This window comes from Littorina saxatilis, linkage group LG15 (genome assembly GCF_037325665.1).
Source record: "Littorina saxatilis isolate snail1 linkage group LG15, US_GU_Lsax_2.0, whole genome shotgun sequence".
In the NCBI taxonomy this organism is placed as follows: domain Eukaryota; kingdom Metazoa; phylum Mollusca; class Gastropoda; order Littorinimorpha; family Littorinidae; genus Littorina; species Littorina saxatilis.
In genome coordinates this window covers 29790421-29813941 of record NC_090259.1, presented here as the reverse complement: position 1 = coordinate 29813941, position 23521 = coordinate 29790421, and the positions used below count along the sequence as shown (strand labels likewise).

The 23521-nt window shown below is 43.8% G+C and overlaps 2 protein-coding genes across 2 annotated transcripts in view; both read right to left on the bottom strand.

The window, feature by feature from the left end:
• LOC138949041 (TRMT1-like protein) overlaps positions 1-23521 on the bottom strand; it is a 322855-nt gene that overhangs the window by 214240 nt on the left and 85094 nt on the right. The gene's annotated exons all lie outside the window — the stretch shown is intronic.
• Positions 7913-23310, bottom strand: LOC138949034 (mitochondrial-processing peptidase subunit alpha-like). The gene is made up of 12 exons (XM_070320749.1): positions 23245-23310; positions 22073-22278; positions 20679-20758; positions 20041-20123; positions 19251-19353; positions 18489-18581; positions 16842-17123; positions 14969-15180; positions 13339-13429; positions 11476-11538; positions 10921-11065; positions 7913-9630 (listed from the first exon to the last, which is right to left on the bottom strand). Exons 1-12 carry the CDS (start codon positions 23298-23300, stop codon positions 9461-9463), a joined length of 1584 nt encoding a protein of 527 aa, XP_070176850.1. The 5' UTR covers positions 23301-23310; the 3' UTR covers positions 7913-9460.

Here is a 23521-nt window from a genome sequence, read left to right as displayed (position 1 = left end):
CAGCTGAAGTGACCCTTGTTCACTTATATTTACCTTTTGTGTGTGTGTGTGGTATATTTGAGTTTTTTGGTCTGATGTGACTAACAAAATGAAACACTGTCAGCAATCAAGTTTTGGCTGGGGGAAAAACTTTGAAATTCAATCTTTTTTTCAACAACAAAAATGACATACATAAAATATGCAAGGGTATTCCATAAAAGTATTGGCATGCTTAAAACCCGACCTCCTCTACAAAACTTTCCCTACTGTGGTTCCACAGCCTTTATCAGCTAAGCTGTCAACACAAGACCTCGTGCAAGGGGTGGTTTGTTCAGCGGAGTCAATTAGGTGTTTATAGTAGTGCCAAGACTGTTAGGTGTTTATAGTAGTGCCAAGACTGTTTGTTTATCTAGCGGGCCCATGCTATCGCCGACTTGTGACAGCTTGGTCTTGTGTTGACAGCTTAGCTGATAAAGGCTGTGGAACCACAGTAGGGAAAGTTTTGTAGAGGAGGTCGGGCCCTAAATGTTGTGACAGCTACCCGCATAAGAGTTTTTATGTCAGTAGAGTAGAGCTGACCTACAGTGGTGGGTTTTTTCTTGTCTCTTCATCAAGAAAAATATATGTAGTCCAGAGACCAGTGGGTAGGGCGGATGGTGGTGGAAAGAGCGAAGGGAGGGGGAATGTTGATAGTGTGCCCTAGGTGCGGAGGAGGTGATAAGAGATGTCAGCTGTGAGGGTGAACGGTGGTGGTTTAGAGTTGCGGAATGGGGGGGATGTTTATACTATTGAGTCGATCCCCGAATTTGGCAACTTTTTTTTAAATTGCACTAAAGTCAGACCCTTTGAAATATCAAACTCTCATTTTGTGGAAGGGTCATGCATTGGCTGAAATGTATGTCCCCAAAATATGAAGTGATTCGGTTAACGGGTGTAGAATTTATAAGCATTTTTGAGGGTTGCATTTTTTGGGGTCATTCTGAACAAGGAAGGAAGCAGACTTCACTTAGTTCTCATGTCTGCTGGCTTGGTGTATATAGGCTAACTGAGTCCCAAGAAGGAACATGTCAACAAACGAAATACACAATAAAAATAACTTCGTCCTCTGCGCAACAATTTCGCATGGGTTTTAGAGCACAAAACTCATGGAAATGTTGGAATTAAGACCATATAACACAATATAAAATTTCTAAAGTAAATTTTCATTTGATTAATATACTTACCCCAATCACATATTGCATTTGACTACGTCTGAGATGCTAGGTACTGAAAACGCTTACCCATCTAACACAACAAGGGGAAGCAAACCCATCACCAAAAAGGCAAACGTAGCCATGGTAACGAGAGGGTATCCCGGGAGTTACCTCCCCTCTAGTGGATACCACGTCACTTCCTACCACAACACGTGGCAACTCATACGACTTGAAGAAAACTCAAACCATAAGCGGGGCAGGCGGGCGGGCCTACGCTATGTGATTGGGGTAAGTATATTAATCAAATGAAAATTTACTTTAGAAATTTTATATTAAATTACATATTCTTACTCCCAATCACATATTGCAGATAACATCAACAAGGCGGTGGGAAAGAAAAAATTCAACTCCCATTAGAAACCCTGCCAGAAACTGGCCCGCTGCCCAAAAAGGCATGAAGGGCCCAGTGGGAAAGAAAACTTCTAACTCCCTCTAACACCCTTACCAGGAACTGGCCCCCTGCCAACAAGCCAGAAAGGGGCCAGAGAAAATCCTGAAAGACAGCCAGGATGTCGCTTAGACCAAACTTGCTAGAGACACCTACAGAAAGCTGTGCCCAACCCTTCCTCCCCGGACCGTAAAGAAGGCGGCCCAGGGAGGAAGAAGAGCCCTGGATTACATGAACCCGAGCCAAGAGGAGGGGAAGACAATCTGACCCCCCCCCCCCCCCCCTTTCTTGTTGGAAGGCTATGCCAAAGCCCGACAACAACTGAGCGATATAGGTCAGCTCCAGAGAAGAGCGACCAAACTCCGCGCAAAAAGAAAGAGAAAGACCTGAGTACAAAGTACCAGAGTCCGACCCAATGATAACAAACTCAAAAAGAGCATAAGCGTTCCGAAAGTTCCAAGAACGTGAAGAAACGCTCACCCCCCCTTAGCACACTGTCTGCTACTCTGTGTTAGAGTACAACTAACCAAGAAACGATCAAGGTACGCTTAGGAAGTGACGCAAGAAAACAACAGGAAAAACCCTGACTGCGATCTTTTGACATTGTCACCCCTAACGCATGCTAAAGAAGGGTGCCGTAAACGGCAGACCTGCTGCTCTCAAAAGAGATGGTAACCCGAAATCCTCTACCCGTTCGTGCCAAAGCAGAAAGGGATAGTACGAGGAAGCCGATACTTGCAACAAGCATAAGCACCCGAAAGTGCGGGAGTCACAGAGGGCAAAAGTCTAGAGTGACCAGTAACCATGACAAAAAATGGCCCCCAAGCCATAGAGCTCGCAGTTCAGTCCGCTTGTAGGTAATTGAAACCGAATCAAGAACCCGAAGCCGAAAACACGACTGGTAAGCATACCAGACAAAGCGTGAAGCCGACCAGCCAAAAGACTCCCGAGACAAGGGGTCTCAGGGAAAGACTGGAAATTATATCCCAGATCAAATCAAGAGCCCTCCTGGGTTTGAGCGAAAGGCCCGAAAAAGCCTGTCCACGTCTGAAAGACTGAGGGACAAACACTGAGCCAACGGGCCAACACCATAAACATAGTAGCCTGTGATAGAAGGGTGACTGTAGCAAGAAACCCGACCGAACGGAAGTCGTACTGACTCACCTCAGAAAGAGGATGCAGAAAGCCTAGAAATCTACCGACACAGGCGCCGGAAATGCCATAGCTACCTGCGAAATGCAGGAGACAATCGCACCGGTCAAGACTAAAAGCCATAATGTCCGTAGGACAGCCATAATTCCGAAGTACCCGCCGTACGCAGGTAAACGAAAGAAAATAGGAACATTAGCCAGCTCCCCCCTTCCAGAAGGAGAGGACTGGCCAAAACTGAGAGAGAAGGTAAGCCACAAAGGATGACTCCTCCGACCTACATTGCCAAAGACAACGTCCCCTCAGAAAACTGAATGTAACCTCCGAGGACAACTCAAGCACAGCTTAAGTTAGGACGAAACACCAGAACAAGTCTGATCGCCGAGACAGGCAGAGTCGGACCCAGCGACAGACAATAATGACCACAAAGGTCAATCGTTGTTCTAAAACCCTGACGTAACTAAGACGCCGGTAATAGAACCACCTCTCCGGCCAGCCGGAAGTGCGACAGAAGCAGCAGCCCGTGGCTGAAACAACTGTTCGCCGCCTGAGGGCGGGCACCCGTAACCCCGAAGGACAGAGAAGCGAGGATCAAGCACCTGATCTCCGCTCACCCTGCTACGGAAAACCCCAAAAGATGTCTCTTCTCTAGACACCAACCGAAGTCAGAGTGGCCGAGCGAAAGAAAATGCCGAAGTCACATCCACCAGAGGCAGAAAAAGTACACGGAATAACCGGAAAACCGGAAACGCGCGTACCAGAACATCGTATTAGCTGATACCCTGACTGACAGCGAGTCAGAAACAGCCAAATGACGTCCAAGACAACGGAACGGAATGGACAGAAGCCCCTCCCACCGGAAAGGTGACGAGACAGCTACCCCGGCCGAGGAGCTGGAACGCCCGAAAGCGGCAGCCGTTCCTTTCCCCCAGAAAGCAACCGGAAAGAAGAGGAACAGTATATCCAGCCACAGCCAGAAATGCAAACCGACCAAGTCGCAGCATGCAAAAAATAAGGCTGCTGAGACTGAGGCCGGAAGCTGAAAAGCCCGGAAGCCAGTCTCCAGTCAACCCCAGCACAGCCACAGAGTGACCATGTGGTGAGAGACTTAATATTCCCAAAAGGAGGGTACCGGGAAGTAACGTCCGCCACGGCTGCAAGAATAGCCTTGAGCCTTGCCGGAAATCCCGACCATGTCCCTTCGCTGACCACCAACTGAACCTCAGAGTGGACTAAAAAGGACAAAGGCCGAAGCCATAAACCCAGCGGTGGGAGGAAGAACGGAATACCCGGAAACCGGAAAACCGTAACCCAGAAAAGGACCTCACTCATCCCTTGACCATGAGGAAAAGGGTAAGTAGACCACCCCTCCGACCGCAGGCCCGGGCGAGAGGCCGTGCAACGCCCTCCGGGCGAAGCACTGACTGCCCTGACCAAAGCACAGAGTGCTGAAAGCCGACTGCTATTGTTCCCTCTCTGACGTCCCACCGGAAGTGACAGAAAGAGGAACAGCATACCCGACCGAAGCCGGAAACGCCGCCGCCGAAACCACAGAAAGCGGAAACGAAGGCTGCGTAGGCTGAGGCAGGCAGCCATAATGCCAGGAGGCCAGTCTGCGGCCCATCCTACCACCAACGACGGGGCGTACAAGTGAAGGAGGGCCTATTGCCAGACTCTGTTGCCTTCTCCCTGCCATCCAAAGGAATGGCCAAAAGGAAGAACAGCAAACCCGGCCGAAGCCGGCTAGCAGCCGACATAACCGTCACAACGGAAACGAAGACTGCAGAGGCTGAGGCCAAAGCCAGAAAGCCTGAAGGCCAGTGTGTGGTCCACCCAAAACCGAGCGTCAAAGCGAACCTGTTTAGGTGGACCTACGCTTTCGGTCAAAACCGAAAAGGCAGCCGCCGAGACAGCCACCGCGGAAACGAAGACTGCATAGACTGAGGCCGGAAGCCATAAAGCCCGAAGGCCAGTCTGCGATCCCCCGTACCCCGCCGCTACAGCGTACGTGTGTAGGTGGACCTATACTTCCGGCCGAAACCGGAACCGTTTATCCCGGCCGAAACCGGGAACGGCCGCCGCTGCCAGTCAACAAAGTCCGAACCTGCAACAGGAGTTCTTGTCAACTGGCCGCCAACCACCCGAAAACGCAGACGCCGAAACCGCCACCGCGGAAACAAAGACTGCAAAGACTGAGGCTGGAAGCCATCATGCCCGGAGGCCAGTCTACGGTCCCACCATACACGGCAGCTGCAGCGTACGTGTGTAGGTGGACCTATAATTCCGGCCGAAACCGAAAACGCAGCCGCCGGAACCACAAGAGCGGAAACGACGACTGCATAGACTGAGGCCGGAAGCCAAAAAGGCCGGAGGCCAGTCTGTGGTCCATAAACTCACCGCAAACAGAGCGAGAAGTGAGAGAAGGACCTATACTTCCGGTCAAAACCGGAAAAAACGCAGCCGCCGAAACCGCCGATAGCGGAAACGAAGACTGCATAGACTGAGGCCGGAAGCCATAAAGCCCGGAGGCCAGTCTGTGATCCATACCCTCACCACACAAGCTGAGCGGGAAGTGAGAGGAGGACCTATACTTCCGGTCGAAACCGGAAAGACGCAGCCGCCGAAACCGCCGATAGCGGAAACGAAGACTGCATAGACTGAGGCCGGAAGCCATAAAGCCCGGAGGCCAGTCTGTGATCCATACCCTCACCACACAAGCTGAGCGGGAAGTGAGAGAAGGACCTGTGCTTCCGGCCGAAGCCGGAAATGCGGCGACCGTAGACGGAAGCTGCTGCTGAGCATCAAAGCCCCAGACATTCTGGCTGGGACTGACGCTAGCATAAAGCACAGACTGGTTACCAACGTCCAAAGCCGAAACGGGAGGACGAGTCACCAGTAGAATGCAGAGAGTGACTCTGCCCAATTGACCTGTCTCCCGGGAGGGAGTGTCCCGACGCCTCACGAGGGCTGTGGGACCAGGTCAACTTACTTGAATGGCCTGCGAAGACGGCGGAAACGGCAGAGGCAGGAAGCTGCACTCCAGAACCGGAAGCCACAGCTAGCAACGCAAGGGACTGCACAACCCCAAAGGAAGAAGGCAGCGCAGAGCTGACGAAAAACGGAAGAGCGCTGCATCTCCCGCTGGCCAATGTATCGGATATCTGAAACAAGAGATATATAGCACAAAGAAGAAGGCGGCGAAACAACGGCCGAGCTAGACGTACAGCAGTAGTCGAACTCGGAGGTGAAAAAGTCACCGAAAAAACAGTGTTGAGGGCTTCGTAAGAAGCCCCAACACCTAGCTAAGCAGAGGACGACTTGGGCTTGTTACATTACCCCTAACGTCGGCCTTAACCCCTTTCGCTCGTCTGAGTCAGCCATGCTGACTAACCAAAACGAACAAGGCAAGACAAAAATTTACTGAAAAACGTACGTTCCAAAACGGACAGAAAACTCAGTAAACAAACAAAACAAAGAACGTGCAACGAACACAACTACCGAGCTTGCAACTACATGAGAAGACAAGACCGGTACATGCCAAACAATAAACATCAGCAAAGCTAACGAAAATACAAATGGCGGCACGCAACAGCTACTGATAACACAAGTCCCACGGACGAACTATCAGTAACAACACAGAAAGGACGTTTGCAAACAACAAACCAAAACAAGAACGGCTCACCAACTGGAGCCAGCACAGGTGAAAGACAGGTAAAACGTGGCAGGCAGGTGAGAAGTCTCACCAAGATAGCCACTGTCAGCGAAAAATTCAGGACACCCTCTCTCTAGGACGCTGAAAGATCGTATGAGTTGCCACGTGTTGTGGTAGGAAGTGACGTGGTATCCACTAGAGGGGAGGTAACTCCCGGGATACCCTCTCGTTACCATGGCTACGTTTGCCTTTTTGGTGATGGGTTTGCTTCCCCTTGTTGTGTTAGATGGGTAAGCGTTTTCAGTACCTAGCATCTCAGACGTAGTCAAATGCAATATGTGATTGGGAGTAAGAATATGTAATTTAATGAGGGGGACGGGTGGTAGCGTGGTCAAGTTCCACTGCTAGCAAAACATCCACCAACAAAATGAGCTTATGCCCTAAACCATGTTTAGGCTATAGCATCTTTATGAGATTAAAAATACGTCAACATATCATTTTGCTGAAAATACTGCCTCAACGAAGTATCAGAAAAGAAACACAACCCTCAGCGAAACGAAATCTAAAAACTTAGTTACTTTTCTTCAAATAATTTGGGATTTTTCTCTGCATAGCAAAATCTGAAACAGAGTTAATGTGCTGTGAATTAACAGACTTTTTAACAACAAAAAACACTCAGAAATGAAGAATTCTACATGGGTTACAAGTCACGACTGGATGAGAATTCAGATTTTCACGCTGTTTCGCGGTACCTAAAGGACCAGCGCAATAACCAACTTGTAAGGCTGAAAGGTGTATTTCTGTGTCAGCGTGCTCACATTGAGGTATCATCCTGACTATTTGCATGGGGGTAGTGTGCACGAGTCAACGAAAAAGGGAAGGAAACAACTTATCTTCATTGTTTACTGATAAGCGGTATAGTTTTACCCCAGCGCAGCTTTGGCAGACACATAAAAGAAACCAGACCACCCCCAATTATGGTACCGTTAGGAGTCTCCCTTCGAAGTCAGGAAATGCCTTCCTTTGAGTCCGCGCCTGTATGGATGAGATTATTACATTTTTCTTTCTTAATTATGTTCATCCTTTCTTAATTATGTTCATCCTTTCTTTGTCTTTTTCAGCACTTGTTAGCTTAAAGGATCTTTCACAAAGCTTAGCTTAGTCATTTTTGTAAAGATCTTTCTACATTTTCCAACGCCTAGCAACTCTTACCAGTTTCGATTAAGAAGTGCTTGGTTTCACACACACACACACACACACACACACACGCACGCACGCTTACACACACACACACTTTCTGTGACCAACATTTTTTTGATGCTCAGTATTACTGAAAGTTTTAGAATCGTATTTGGATTTTACATTGTTCAAATTACTTGTGCATGACTGTGGGTGTTGTCAAATGCATTTACTAGTAGCTTAGTTACACTTTTCTTTGACATTTTTTCACAAATGAATCAAAACGTGCAACAGACAATTTTTGAGAATCTCTTCTGTGATTTTTATTTTAAGAGCAATGGTTGTACATAAAACTGGAACACCAAATTCATTTATGACGTTGTCTTTCAAAGTTATTCAATAAACACATCATAAAAATCTCCCCGCGGGTTAGGGGGAAGAATTTACCCGATGCTCCCCAGCATGTCGTAAGAGGCGACTAACGGATTCTGTTTCTCCTTTTACCCTTGTTAAGTGTTTCTTGTATAGAATACAGTCGATGTTTGTAAAGATTTTAGTCAAGCAGTATGTAAGAAATGTTAAGTCCTTTGTACTGGAAACTTGCATTCTCCCAGTAAGGTCATATATTGTACTACGTTGCAAGCCCCTGGAGCAATTTTTTGATTAGTGCTTTTGTGAACAAAAAACAATTAACAAGTGGCTCTATCCCATCCCCCCCTTTCCCCGTCGCGATATAACCTTGAACGGTTGAAAACGACGTTAAACACCAAATAAAGAAAGAAACATCATAAAAAAAGACAAGATGTTTCTAATCCATGTGATGTGACAGTTTCAGACACTCCCCCTCTCTCTCTCTCACACACACACACACACACACACACACACACACACACACACACACACACACACAGTTGTTGGTTGATTTTCTGTCACAAAAACAAAATGACTACAAAAAATTCAGTTGTGATATTTCCCCCATTACAGTGAGGTGAGATAATGAATACACTTCTGGCTTTAATCCTGCAAACATGCTGAATGTAAGGTTAGGCAAAATGTTGAATTAATATCATTAAAGACCAATACAGTTCCCCCAAATTTAAATTTGGGTTGCGAGGAAAACTAATATGCCACAGTCTATTGCAAATTAACCTAAGTTCCCTAATGAGCTAACTTCACTGCAAAAAAAAGAAGAAAACGTAGTCTGGGAGCTTCAGCATTTTCCCTTTATGAAAACAAACAGTGCTAAAATGACAATGTCAACATTAATATCGGAAAATGATATTTTCAAATGTATTCAGTTTGAGCATGTTGTGTCAGAAAGTCAATAGCTGATCAAAAACAAACCATAAACTAGAACATTTAACCTGTGATGAATCATTCGAAACAAGAAGCATTTAAACTTTCAATTCCATAGAAATGTGAAAACATCATTCTTGGAAAACCACACGGAAAGTACAACCACAAAAACAATCAAAAATAAAAACTGATGCACCACTACACAAAATCTTGCTTAAAAGGTATAAAATTAAGACTCGACTTGGCGACAAAATATAGTACAACTGTGCAGTCCTTGAAAGTATGACACGCTTCAAGTTATTTCTGCTGAAGTTCGTTATAGAATAAGCTGCACTAATGAACAAGGGTAATAAACCAACTTTTAACAAAACTTCCATCAAAATAACACAAGCATTAAAATTAAAGACCTGATTTTCTCAGATTTTCGGCAGTCTTAAAAGCAAGGGTCCAGAGTACAACAACAACTTGTCTTCAACAAAAATACACACATATCATCTCCTTCTCTCACACATTTCCACACTCAATCACTCTATCCCTTGACAGATTTCTTAAAGGTCCTACAAATCATCGAAAAAGTTGAAAGCGCCGAGGCATGCGACCATCCTTGTTGTTGAGGGCAGCTTCAATGTCCGAGTAGCGAGGAAGTTGATCTAAACTGCCGTAGGCAGCAACAGCTGGTTTGGTCTTCAACATACGGTTGGCCACTCTCTGGATGTCGTTTTCTGTAATTTTGCCTGAAATAATATATTTTGTTTGTGATTTAATTTGCTCACTTTACAAGAAGACGAATGATTGCTATGCTAACAAGAAGAGCAAACGCTCGATCGAGTCACTTTCGCAGTTCTGAATATTATATGAGGCATCAGATGGACAGGAAGAAATTGCTATTCACAACACAATGAGTCACGTTCACATAAAATTTGAGCCCGGTCACTTTTATAGTTTCCGAGAAAAGCCCAACGTTAAGTTGTGTGTTGCCGAACAGAAAAGGCTAGTTATCTCCCTTGTTTTTCTGATAACGTTCGTAAAAGGCTACAGATGTAAATACTTTGATGTAAAGAATAATCCTACAAAGTTTCAATCACATCCGATGAACTTTGTCAAAGATATAAAATGTCTAATTTTTCCTTTGACGCTGACCTGTGACCTTGAAAAAGGTCAAAGGTCAACGAAACCATCGTTAAAGTGTAGAGGTCATTGGAGGTCACGACTAAACAAAATATGAGCCCGATCGCTTTGATAGTTTCCGAGAAAAGTCCAACGTTAAGGTGGTGTCTACGGACGGCCGGCCGGACAGACTAACACTGACCGATTACATAGTCACTTTTTCTCAAGTGACTCAAAAATCTGAAGTTGTGGTGGAACTGTCCTTAAAGAAGTTGTGGTGGAACTGTCCTTAAAGAAGTTGTGGTGGAACTGTCCTTAAAGAAGTTGTGGTGGAACTGTCCTTAAAGAAGTTGTGGTGGAACTGTCCTTACAGAAGTTGTGGTGGAACTGTCCTTACAGAAGTTGTGGTGGAACTGTCCTTGCAGAAGTTGTGGTGGAACTACAAGAAGACGAATGATTGCTATGCTAAAAATCTGAAGTTGTGGTGGAACTGTCCTTAAAGAAGTTGTGGTGGAACTGTCCTTAAAGAAGTTGTGGTGGAACTGTCCTTACAGAAGTTGTGGTGGAACTGTCCTTACAGAAGTTGTGGTGGAACTGTCCTTACAGAAGTTGTGGTGGAACTGTCCTTAAAGAAGTTGCATTGCTTGATACCAATGAAATGTGAAGGGCATACATTCACAAACACAATGTACAAACTGTTTGTATTTGTGTGTGTGCAAGTGTGTCTAAATGTGAACACCTGTGTCTCTGTCTGCATGTTTGTATCTGTCATGTGTGAGTGTGTGTGTGTAAGTGAATGTGTATGTGTGCGTGCATGTGCACTTGGGTCTCCATATTTGTATTTGTGTGTGCATGAGTCTGTCTGTGGAGGAACGGCAATGATTAAAACCACCGATTCTCGGTAACATCCGACTCACCAATCTCATTGTAGTAGTAGGATGGCTGTAGTCGTTTGCCAGAGGCCAGCACCTGACGACCAATGTCCTCAAACACCACAGGCCGTGACTCAAGATTCATCAGTAGCATTGACTGCAGTTGTCTCTTCGCCCTCGCAAGCTCATCCTGTTGAAAGCACAAAATAATGTTCAGTTGAAAAGTCAAAACTATACACAAACAAAAATCTGAGAACAGTTTCCAGCCTGAATGAGTTCTCGAGCTTTTGAAATTATTCTTCTGACGAGCGCAATGGCCTTGTGGTAAAGATGTGGAAGATTCTGTGTACAGTGTGGGCGTTTTGTTGAATTAATTTTGCAACAGACACCGTGAGTGTCAAGATGTCAAAACAATCCAGCAAAAAAATAATAATTAATTGTACTATAGGCAGAATGCAGCAAGGCTGTGATTTTGGGTTTGTATTCCAGTGGAAGGATGCTCTCACTCTGTGTAAAAACCTCAACAAATATGTCATGACTAACATGACAGTGCACACAGGAAAGAATTTACGTTTAAATAAATATTGGGAAGACACTCACAGAGTAAACAATGCCAGCTGTGAAGGCCAGCTCCCGGACAACCACCTCCGTCAGTTCTCTTAACTGAAACAAAATCATATCACAGAAATTACTATTGGTGTTTTGGTTAGCATGGTCCGCTGAGAGTTTGGGTCAGGATAACTCCTGCATACACTTTTCAAATATTCTAAGTATTGCCTTCCGTTTGCTCCTGCTGGGTGTGTGCTGTTGTTCTCGCACCATAATATTAAAATCTTTCCTTGTGATGGGCGAGTAAGAAAGAAAGGAAGAGAGAGAGAGGGATAGAGAGAGAGGGAGAGAGAGAGAGGGATAGAGAGAGAGGGAGAGAGAGAGAGGGATAGAGAGAGAGGGAGAGAGAGTGGTACAGCAGTCCCTGCAATGTACGGCCCCCGGCGTGAGAGGACACCTGACATGTACGGACACATTTGCTCGGCACAGAGTGTTTTCCTTCTATATTTGCCCCCCCCTTAAACGGACACCTGCAAAACGTGGACGCGGACACTCATTTTCGGTCCCAACAGCAGGTCATACCTCCAATGTACGGACAGACCATCGTCAAATTTTCACCACAACAACATCGATAACAGAGCAGTCCGGCTCTTGGTACAAAGATCACAGCCGCAATGGCGTGATGACAGTCACTGATAACTTGAGTGCACGTGTACCCATCAGGAGAGGGGGGGAGGGGGTAGTTTTGGTCAGGAGTGGAGTACATGCGAAGATGCCAACATGAAACTCCACTGAGCTCTTTATTCTTGTCTGTTGGACGTAAACAACAGAAACCACAGTCGATAAAGGTCCTGAGCGAAAGAGAGTGAAAAACCGGCCACAGTTCTCAGCATCGTGTGTCTGTGTGTAACCTCTTTCATTGACAAGATACTCTTGTTTCCCCTCAGCCTTGACCAGTGAGTCGGTTGCCTAATCTATGAACCCTTCAGTTGTCTTGCTTTGTCAAAAGGTACGACACAGTCAACTGGTTTTGCTCTGAACAGTGCAGCTGGCCTCTCTGGCCACAGTCCCCAACAGTACATGGCTGGAGGGAGTGAGAGAGAGGGAGGGGGTGGGGGTGGAGGGGTAGCTGGCTAAACTCTGTGGGTGTCCGATGTCACTGCATGTCAGCAGGAAGAGCATTGGAGAGAAATAGAGAGGTGTACTCGTCCACACAATTTCCAAGTATCAGTTGTCATGGCTTGGGGTAGGCATTAGTGAGGGAGAGTGGGAGCTGTGTTATGTACAGTGTATTTCCGACTGAAGAGTGAAAAGTCACTGCCATGCCACATGATCGGCATGCAGTCAATAAAGCCAGACAAGAAAAAAATAAATTACATGATTATGACATGCAGCTCTGGTTTTCAAGCTTATTCTTGCAAGGCATCTGCACACGCTCCTCTGTGCTGTGTTTGTGTGGCTGCTTTCGTATGTCAGTGCATGGTGAGTGTGTTCACTACCTTGAGGATTTATTTTATCTCTTCTTTTCAACACTTTTCATACAAATCATTTTTACAGAACGTTTAAAGAAGTATTAGGAGTTTATTGTTATTGTTTAGTAGCCACAAGAAGTGATTAGCATCGACTCAATCCTGTTGTTTGTGTGTCTCTGTGTGAGTGTATGGGGGAGGGGGTGGTGTGGTCACCCCTCCCGTGACCGGACACCTGCAATGTACGGACAGTTTTGCTATGGCCCAAGGGTGTCCGTTCATGAGAGGGACTGCTGTATGTGTAAGGGTGGGGGGATGCTTGTGTCTGTGCATGAACATGCGTCTTTTTTCATACGTGTGTTGTATAAACATTGTGTACTTTGCATTGCTTACACTATGTATTAAGTGCACTACCATCAAACTAACATAATAGGTAGGCACTTACCTTAGATGGGTGGGCACTAGCATGAATGCAGAAGAGCCCTGTGTCTGAGTAAGCATGGTTGTAGGCTGTGGCATTGAACATCCAGTGATACCTGTTGGCACATGAAAGCACACAGTATGTTACAACCAAGCTAAACCCAACCAAATACATCGAAATAATGTCAATGCAGCAGAATTCCATTTTAAAGCAAATCAGAAAATCCTCAACATGCAGAGCTGACAACAACCCTATTAAAATGTTGTTCTTTCAGTTTCACACATAGCAACATCAGTGTAGCACTTACCGGGGCATGTACCCTGACTTCTAAACCTGCATACAATTTTAAAATCTGGAAATCTGACAAATGTCAAAATTTGACCACAACAAATACCTCTGAACGTCGACTCAGTACATTTAACCATGATGTATCAAATACTTCCTTAAATTACCTGTCAACTCTGTTTCATCATTCACATTATGAGTTTTAAATAAGTAACAGTAATGAGAAATGAGCATGCGCAGAAATGCACTCCCCACCCTTCACCCTCACTCGTAACATGTCGTCAACCACTGTTACTTTTTCTGAGAAAAAAAGAGTAAATCAAACTGGGGAGATCATCAAAGTCATAATGACCTAGAAGTGAGCAAAGTTTTAAAAGCTCTAGCTTCAAAAACACCCAAAATAACCTCACCATTAGGATTGTTTTTCATGGACGGCCTGCTAGCCACAAATACAGTCGAACACTGCTCAGTTCCAAGACTCATTGATTACTCAGGGAGAGTGAAAAACAAGCACTCAATCCTTCAAGATAAGCTAACATTTTCTTTTATTTACCTGTCACCCTCTGATTATAATGTCTGCATGTATCGCATTTTACTTTGAATTAAACATTCCAACACTCCTTTTTTATTCTCCTGGTCAAATCTTACTAAACCATACTTATTCCACGAAAGTTATGTTATGTTATATGAAGTCTTATATCGCGCGCGTATCTCCAGACTCGGGACTCAAGGCGCAGGGATCTATTTATGCCGTCATGTGAACATATAGTGGAGCCCCCCTTTTGAGACTCCCTCCCTTTTAAAAGACCCTGTGGGGCGGGGATGTAGCTCAGTCGGTAGCGCGCTGGATTTGTATCCAGTTGGCCGCTGTCAGCGTGAGTTCGTCCCCACGTTCGGCGAGAGATTTATTTCTCAGAGTCAACTTTGTGTGCAGACTCTCCTCTGTGTCCAAACACCCCCCCGTGTGTACACGCAAGCACAAGACCAAGTGCGCAACGAAAAAGATCCTGTAATCCATGTCAGAGTTCGGTGGGTTATAGAAACACGAAAATACCCAGCATGCTTCCTCCGAAAGAGGCGTATGGCTGCCAAAATGGCGGGGTAAAACGGTCATACACGTAAAATTCCACTTGTGCAAACCACGAGTGCACGTGGGAGTTTCAGCCCACGAACGCAGAAGAAGAAGAAGAAGAAGAAGAAAAGACCCTGTTTCTCAGATTGTTTTGTTAAAAGCTTGTGTAAATGTACCCCCCATTTCAAGACCTGATTCTCTCAGATCTGTGGAGGTCTTAAAAGGGGGGTTCCACTGTAGCCCCAAAGAGTGCAAGCACAAGTAACCCTTCTTTCTCCTTGCTTCTCAAATCCTCACTTGTTGAGGACGTTAAGGTAGAGCCGGGTGTACATGCCCTTGCCGGGCCCTCCAGCAGAGAAGGACCCCCCTCCACCCATCATCATGTTCAGAACACAGAAAGCGATGAAGTCGGGGTCGCCGTGGGAACAACTCTCCAAGCCCACCACCACGTGAGCCAGCTCGGGCATGGGTGTCGGTCCCAGGCTGACGTTGGACAGGTCTTTTTCAATCTGCAATTTCAAAATTCGGTTGTAAATGACACAATTCCCACGAAAGCGGCGCATGGCTGCCTAAACAGGGTTAAAACGGTCATACATGTAAAAAACCCACTCGTGCAAAAACACGTGTACGTGGGTATTTCAGCCCATGAATGCAGAAGAAGAAGAAAAATGTCACAATCAAGGCAGACCGTGAAACTTGTCAGCATTTCACAAATTCAGGAGTACTAGGGCTACATTAAGTCAAAACATAAAACAGAAAGTGAAAATCCTGGGAACCCTATACCTCAACACACTGAGATGACAGTTTAGAAACATAGATCTAGGCATGAGATGACAGTTTAGAAACATAGATCTAGGCATGAGATGACAGTTTAGAAACATAGATCTAGGCATGAGATGACAGTTTAGAAACATAGATCTAGGCATGAGATGACAGTTTAGAAACATAGATCTAGGCATGAGATGACAATTTGGAAACATAGATCTAGGCATGAGATGACAGTTTAGAAACATAGATCTAGGCATGAGATGACAGTTTAGAAACATAGATCTAGGCATGAGATGACAGTTTAGAAACATAGATCTAGGCATGAGAGTCAAACAGGAATTCACTTGTTAACTTTTGTCCAACATCTGAAACCAGGAATAAACCTAACAAAAATAGCACCCATGCAAATTATTTTAAAATTGCTAGCATTGCAACATCTGTCAAGATGACATGTTAAGACATACGGCAAATCTTCCGTGCCTGGGTTTTTTCCATGTCTGTTTCAAAACATGGTTTATCAAATAACCAAAGGGAAGTAATCGCTCTTAATGCTTACGACATGTGTAATAGAGTAAGCGAGAGTTGTACGCAACCTTTTCTCCTGGCACCTGAGAGAATAACAAGCATTGAAATGAACAAGCGACTTTCATCCTGGTTTGATTACATCTTCGCCCAGAGGAAGTGTTTTATAAAACAGTCAAAAGATTACAATAAAGCAAACTGGCAAAAAGAAAGTTTATTTCACTCATGGAAAGGAGTGAGAAAAAAGTGGATTACACAGACTCAGACCCGTTTACCCACACTTTGACTTTGGTGTACTTTTCACCGAGATTCAGCGTATTTTCAAATAATTGAGAGTATTTTACAACTCACAAGAAATGTTCATGAGCTATTGTTTCAAGGGCAGCAATAACATTGTCCGTTTTCAGAAGTGGAACTTTTAGGCGTTACTGCTTTTTGCTTCGACATTTTCGTCAACGTGCTGGACTTGACGACAACAATGCCAATGGCGGCAGATAAAATCTTGTCATATCACGTCTCACGTGAGTACATTGACCAATCGTCAAAGATGGATTTTATCCACTGGGCTATAACGAGAACAGGTTTGGCAACCTACTTTCGATTTCTTCTTCTTCTTCCATTTAGTGATCACGATCAAACTTGATTTTTTTTTACAATCGTCGTATTTTTCTCTCTCCAAACGTATTGGTTGTATCCTTGGCAACTCTGCGTACAAAATACGGCGAAATTGTATGCGTAAACAGGTCTGCAGACTCGACAAGAGAACTAACAATTCAGATCAGTTAACCTAGTGGGTACTCTGCTCTGTCAGTTTAATTCCGAAACAACTACAACATAACAACTACTAAGCATCTTTCTAAAATAAAAATAAAACACGTACAGAAATGAGTCCACCGGTGTACTGAGCAATGGACTTGTCGACAGGTTTCGCTACTCCGGCGAATTCCTTTTTCTCCTCCCAGATGGCGCTCTTTTCCTGTACGAAGTGTCGCTGACAAAGTTCCACCAGAGTCTCGTGCTCCATTCCCACACCGGCCACCACCATGCGCTGTGGTATGTGGACGCTCTTCAGGTAGCCGTATAGCGTTTTCTGGTTGATGGCGTTGAGATTATCTTGTGGGCAGATTTTGGGCAGCCCCAGTGTGTTGTCTCTGAATGCTGCCTGAAATGGTTTGGTTGGAGTTAATCATGATCTTCAAAACAATGGAATACAAATTTAAGACTTGTACCAAACTGAAGAAAAGGAGTCAGAAAAAAGGCACAGATGTGCTGTTCTGTATTCTAGTTTCGTTAAATTCAAAATCTTACTTGAAGGGGGTATATTCAACAGTCAATCCAGTGACAATCTTCTGGAGTTTGAAGCCCATAAGACAATGCAAACTATTTGTCACACTTTGTATAACACATGTATATATGTCATGGCAAAAATGAATGCACCTCATAAGCAAACACACAATCTTTAAAGCCATATGTACTCGATGACTATACACGCTAATTGCTTTACCAACAGCTGGAGACAGACTAAATTAAGTTCCCTGCAAAATATTGTGGTCTAGGACCCCTTAAATGTTGAGATATTTGAATTTTCATTTTGATCTGGATCGTCCTATTTATAGATTTGGCAACACATGTAACGTTGATGCAAGGGAGAGAACACCGCGGCTTTGTTGACATCCTCACTTTTTCAGAGGCTAGAACAAGCTGTAATGCATGTATTATGGTCCGCGCATGGTGACGTATCGTCATTATATGGTCTTATGGTGCGTTTGACATCGATTGTGGGCAAACTACACTTTGTAAACACGGGAGTGCGTTAGTATGCCTTTAACTGAAGTGTTAAGCTTCTACAACACCTGGTCTTTACTCTTAAACAAAAAGACTGCAGAAAGAAATCTAAGGTCTCCGGCTACAGTTCTCGTCTTCTGTAGTTTTATATATTTTTTAACAAAAAGTTTATTCAAACTAGAAAATATATCTTAAAACTACTAGTAACTGGTACAGAAACAATGCAATGACAAATCGACTAAGTTCTACATTTTGCTAAAATTCAATTTTACATGGCTGCCAACTTTCTGACTTTGAAATTCCTGTGGGGTCCAGGGGCAACGCCCTTTGTGGGGGTCTGGGGGCAACGGCCCCTGAAGCTGAAGATTTTTTGTAACTACAGGTGCCAAAATGTTTTTTTCTGGTATGTTATGCTCAAAATTGCCATTCATTTAACAAAAGAAAGAACAACACAACACGACTTGGCTGGTCTCGGTTAACCAGAGCGTCTTTTCACCGGTTTCGTCACCCCAAAAGAGGCTGCTTTCACAAATTATTTTAGAAAATTTCCTTTTCGCGATCATCGAACAAATTTTGGGATTTCGTGACAGATTTCAAACATTGGGAGATTTCCGCAGAATTTGGGAGGGTTGGCAGCTATAATTTTAGCTTCAGGAATTCAAGGCTTAGGGCCCTGGAGTTAGGGTTAAAGCTGAACAGACAGAAGAGACTTAAAACAGACAAAGAAAGATTGTAAACTCACTGCATGGATCAACTCCATCAAGAGAGGTTCCGGGTCAGGTCGCATGTTCAAACTCTCTAACTCAAAGGCTATGGCCATGCGAGTGTCTTCCAGCTGCAATTAAATATTGTCATTGGTTATATATCTGTGTGTTGTAGTATCATGTGAGTTTTATGTGTGTATTGTGAATTTAGTGCGCACGCATCTGTGAAAGCTAGAAGTTACGATCGCTGTAATTATGTAGCAACAGAGGCTATGACTAAACCAATCCACACAGGCATACACCTACACACATATATCACACTCACAGACAGAGCCTCACCACACACACACCTACACCCATCATCATCACAGATACAGCCAGATACACACAGACTCTCTCTCTCTCTCTCTCTTGTAAAACAAATTTTGTTTGTTCGTTCGTTCGTTTACTCAATTACACATGTTGCAGAATGATCTTCAGAGTACATAAACACAAAATGTTGTCACAGCCCAGCTCTGCGATCTATTGAATCTGTCTGTCTGTCTGTCTGTCTGTCTGTCTGTCTGTCTGTCTGTCTGTCTGGTCCGGTCCGGTCCGGTCCTGTCCGGTCCTGTCCTGTCCTGTCCTGTCCTGTCCTGTCCTGTCCTGTCCTGTCCTGTCCTGTCCTGTCCTGGTCTGGTCTCTGGTCTCTGGTCTCTGGTCTCTGGTCTCTCTCTCTCTCTCTCTCTCTCTCTCTCTCTCTCTCTCTCTCTCTCTCTCTCTCTCTCTCTCTCTCTCCCACACAACTTATACCAACTGACCTCTTCAGGTGTGATGATAGGGCGTAATGAAACATCAGACAGAATGTCCAACACATCGTCCAGACCTCTTGTTTCAGCTGATGCAGCATACACCAACGTGTCCCTGAAAGTAGTTTTTACACGCTGATTAATCAACAACAACAAAAGAGAGGAATTCGTTCTCTGGAAAAAATGTCCTATTTAAAATGGTTACCTGCTGTCGCTTCCCCAGTACCAGTTAACGCTCTCTTCCTCTCTGCCAAAATCTAGTCAAAACTGCAACTGTTCACTGCTTGTGCTAAGTTATACCACGCTTGGACTACTTCAGATCAAGGCTTTGTATCTCTAAAGGCACAGTTCTGTTGAATTTAAGGGGGGGGGGGGGGGGGAGCGCGTTTTAAGTGCAAGGGAGGGATGATCTTATTGCATGTACAAGCCTGGCCAGACGTGAGATAGTGAGTTGAATTGTTTTACTGTATGGAAATGGAATGCGCCTTTCAATGGATCCATATTCCTGACTGTGACAAACCGTGCACACAGGTCCCCCGGTAGAACTGGTATAGCTGCTAGTTTGGTGAAGCTACCGTTATCAAATTCAACCAATCCCACCCAGCGGTCGGTTTATTCCAACCCAGCTTGGAACTTTTTCATGCCCACCACCCCAGCACTTCCCTTTCAGAGAAACTGATGTGAGGTCCGTGTGTTCAAACATATGACAAAATGACTGGCAACTCTACATCAAGACCTGACAGAACAAAAACACAGCAACAAATAACACTCCAAGTAACTGATTTCAAGCTTGAATCTATACCTGGATCCCTGGCAGTCACAGATACCACCAAGCTTCTCTAGCTCCTGAAGAATCAGGTCTCGACGTTTGAATTTTGTTGTTGACTGAAACAAACAAAAAAAAGGTCTCAAATATTTTCTTGCTGCAGGAAAAAATAAACCAGTTACATGCCTTAGTCAACACATAAACTCTTTTTTCCAATTAGCTGTGTCGCAGAGAATATTCTATCCACATATGTAGAACAAATCCATACCTGAATTTTTTGTATTTTTTTAAAGACAATCCTTCATTTCTTGTTTCCCCACAAAATTACAGCCATGAAGTTATTCTTAGCTAAACTCCACATTTTTTAACTTGCTCTGCCGTTTAGTTCTAGTAGTTTACAATAGAAACAAAATAATTTGCATATCTGCAGTGATGGCGCTACATGTGGTATGTTTTCAAACCAGTACGCAAACTTTTATGATGTAAACAGTCGAGAACAAAACCGGTAGGCTGGTCATTGGAACCAGTAAGAGTTCAACTGGTTTTGTTGTTTTACTAGCGGAAAAAAAAGGGTAGTTCTAACAATCAACCGGTAGGTCATACCGGCAGCCAATTTTGTTCCGGTATTTTCTCATTTCAATTACCGGTTAATGCCAATACTGATCTCTACTCACACCGAAGGCTAACTTCTCCAAGAAATGAGAGATGCCACTGGGATGTGCCACCTCATACCGGGAACCAGAGTCAATCAGCACTGCAAAGCAAGCATTACACAGGGATCAATGAAATTTCATAATTCTGTTCTTTCATGACTTTGGTACAAATGTGCAAATTCTACAAGAACACAAACAGTATAACCATACCTGTCAACCCATACAGTTTTCCTGGGATTTATCCAAAATCCCAAATTTAGGTGTATACGGTCTACAAGGCCTAGCTATACGGGCAAACCAAATTATAGGGCAACTCTCTTTAACTTGTCATTGCTGTGATCTTGACAACAATAGTTTACACATGCAAATGAAGATACACACATACTCAGGCATGACATTTGACTCAGATACACACACACCCGGGTTGGAGTGATCGACTGCTTGAATACTAAGGTCAGTGTATCCATAGCCCACTTCCATGGCTTCAGTGACCTTCCCGGTTTCAGATAATTGCATGATCTCTGACAAGTTCTGATTTGAGTTGCATACATGGAGTTCTTTTGAAAATTAGAAAGTGGAACAAACTTACTAGTAACTTGTTTCTCTTTTAATTCAATCTATGATTCAACCATCATTTGAGAATTTAACCCCAGAAATGATGAATTGAAAAGCAGCATGAGAGATTATGCAAATGAGGACTAAAAATAGACCTGACAGTGCCTATGCCATTTTCCAAACCTTCTTCCTTTTAACCTGAGTGAGCCGTTTTGAAAGTTACCAAATGGAAACAATTTTTTCATTTAAATTCAAGTTTTGAGTCAGTAATTATTGATAATTTACCTCAAGACAAGGGGTGTTATTTTTTTGTGCTATTTGTCAGACATTTTTTAAGCATGGTTATTTTCCGTTCTGTAGTATGAACATTCATTCCGGGGGTAAACAGCTGGTTTTTGTCCTTTTAAAATTTTTTTTACTGTTTGTAAGGGATTGTTACCTTGAATACTGTTTCTGGTCATATTAATACAGGTTGGCCTTGGAAGGGATTGACAGGTCTGTATAACATGCAGTTGGTACGTGCTCTGATGTCAGTTTTAATTAAACACTTTAAACAGTAACATACACAAACACACAATGGCTGTACATAAGAGTGGTTAAAAGTAAAATTAAAAACGTGAAACTGTTCAGAACAGCTAGCTACAAGTATAACAAACAAAATCACCATGGTGGTACACAGATGCATAAAAATAAATAAAGGCATAAATAGTAACGACTAACAGTAACAATGGTGATCTTTTCAAGTCAAATTCAAACAGAAGACTTTACAATTACATACATCAAGTGCCTGTACAAGTATTACAAAATGGTTAAAAAAAAACCTGCTACCTGGCGTTCACTAGCAAAACTGTACTGCTTACCTCCAACAGTGCAAAATTGGCCAAACTTGTTTTCTGAAGCTACACGCAGACCATTTTCCAACACGGTGACATGCGTCTCTTGCTTAAGGTCACTGGGTGCGGCATATTTAGGCACTGGAATCCAGCTGACAGGTTCCGCTAGTGATACCGAGGTGATCTCTTGCTCCCCTGTGCTTGCACTAGAAAACTGCCGTCTTTCAGCATTTCTGTTCAAGGTGGAAACAAACAGGATTTTTTTATGTATACAGTATAGTACATGAGCATTGTGCTTTTGCTTCCCGACTCAGTAAATGTTCTCCTTAACAAGCCTCCACAGGCAAAAATGTGACCCTACATTGTGCTTACTCTTTGATTTGGTCAGTTGGTGATCGAGTAAGTTTTTTGGTTTTTCTGTTTATGTGTTATATATATATTTATCTTTTTTTATCACCAGTCAATAGACCCTATCGGTATTCCAAGCTCTCGTATTCTCTCGCAAACAACAGAGCATAGCAAAGCATGTGGTACAGCGATCTCGTGCGAGCTGCACAAGCCAAGGTTCGAGGTTCTCGCAATGTTCAAAGCATAACAAAGAGCGTGTCTCGCGAGAGCTGCTCAGATACCGAAAAGGTCTATTGGTTGTTTTGGATTATGAATTGTCGAGGTATTACTGAAAAATATACATATGATACCAATTTACTTCCTGCATTTTTTTCCCTTTCCTCTTACTTTTGGTGCTTTCTTTTTCAATATTTTAAAATGATTTAACCCTCTTCTCCCTTTTCTGATAAAATAATTCACTTCTCACTTAAACTTTTATAGCTTCCATTTATTCACAACAATCACACACCAAACAATTTCTACTACTACTAAATTTCTACAAGAAAAAGTAGCACGCTGGATTGCTGATGTCTTCTCTTCTACAAGCACCACTGCTCTTCCATTTGTGTGTGCTGAAACAGTCTGATGCAAACGGTCATGTTCGTTGCATTTGTGTTCAAAGACAGAAAGGTTATTGCCCTTACACTCACACTCACAGTCACACAGAACGTCAAGTTCATTTTTGTAACATGCACATTCGATGATATAAACCCTTAAAAACAATAGAAATAGACGTGTTTTACTTGAAAATCGAGAGCAGTAAATTTCGTTTCATTTCTCAAAATGAAAAGACTCTTACTCAAGCTACTAACCTTGAAATTCGTCTGCAACCTTGCTGTACCATGCGACTGCCGATGCGAGTCGCCATGATGGAGCAAACTGTCTAGTTTACGGTAGCTGCTTTTACGACAACAAACTCGCAATGATAAAGCTCTGTTTGATACAAGTAATTCTTTTTATGTAGCTACAGTCACTGTCACCGTGGAGTATGTAAGTACATTTGTACCCTCTCCTCGAAAATTTGCTTAAAATGCCTCTACAACAGGGCAGTTTACGATATCTACTTTCGTTTTCTTCTTCTTCTTCTTC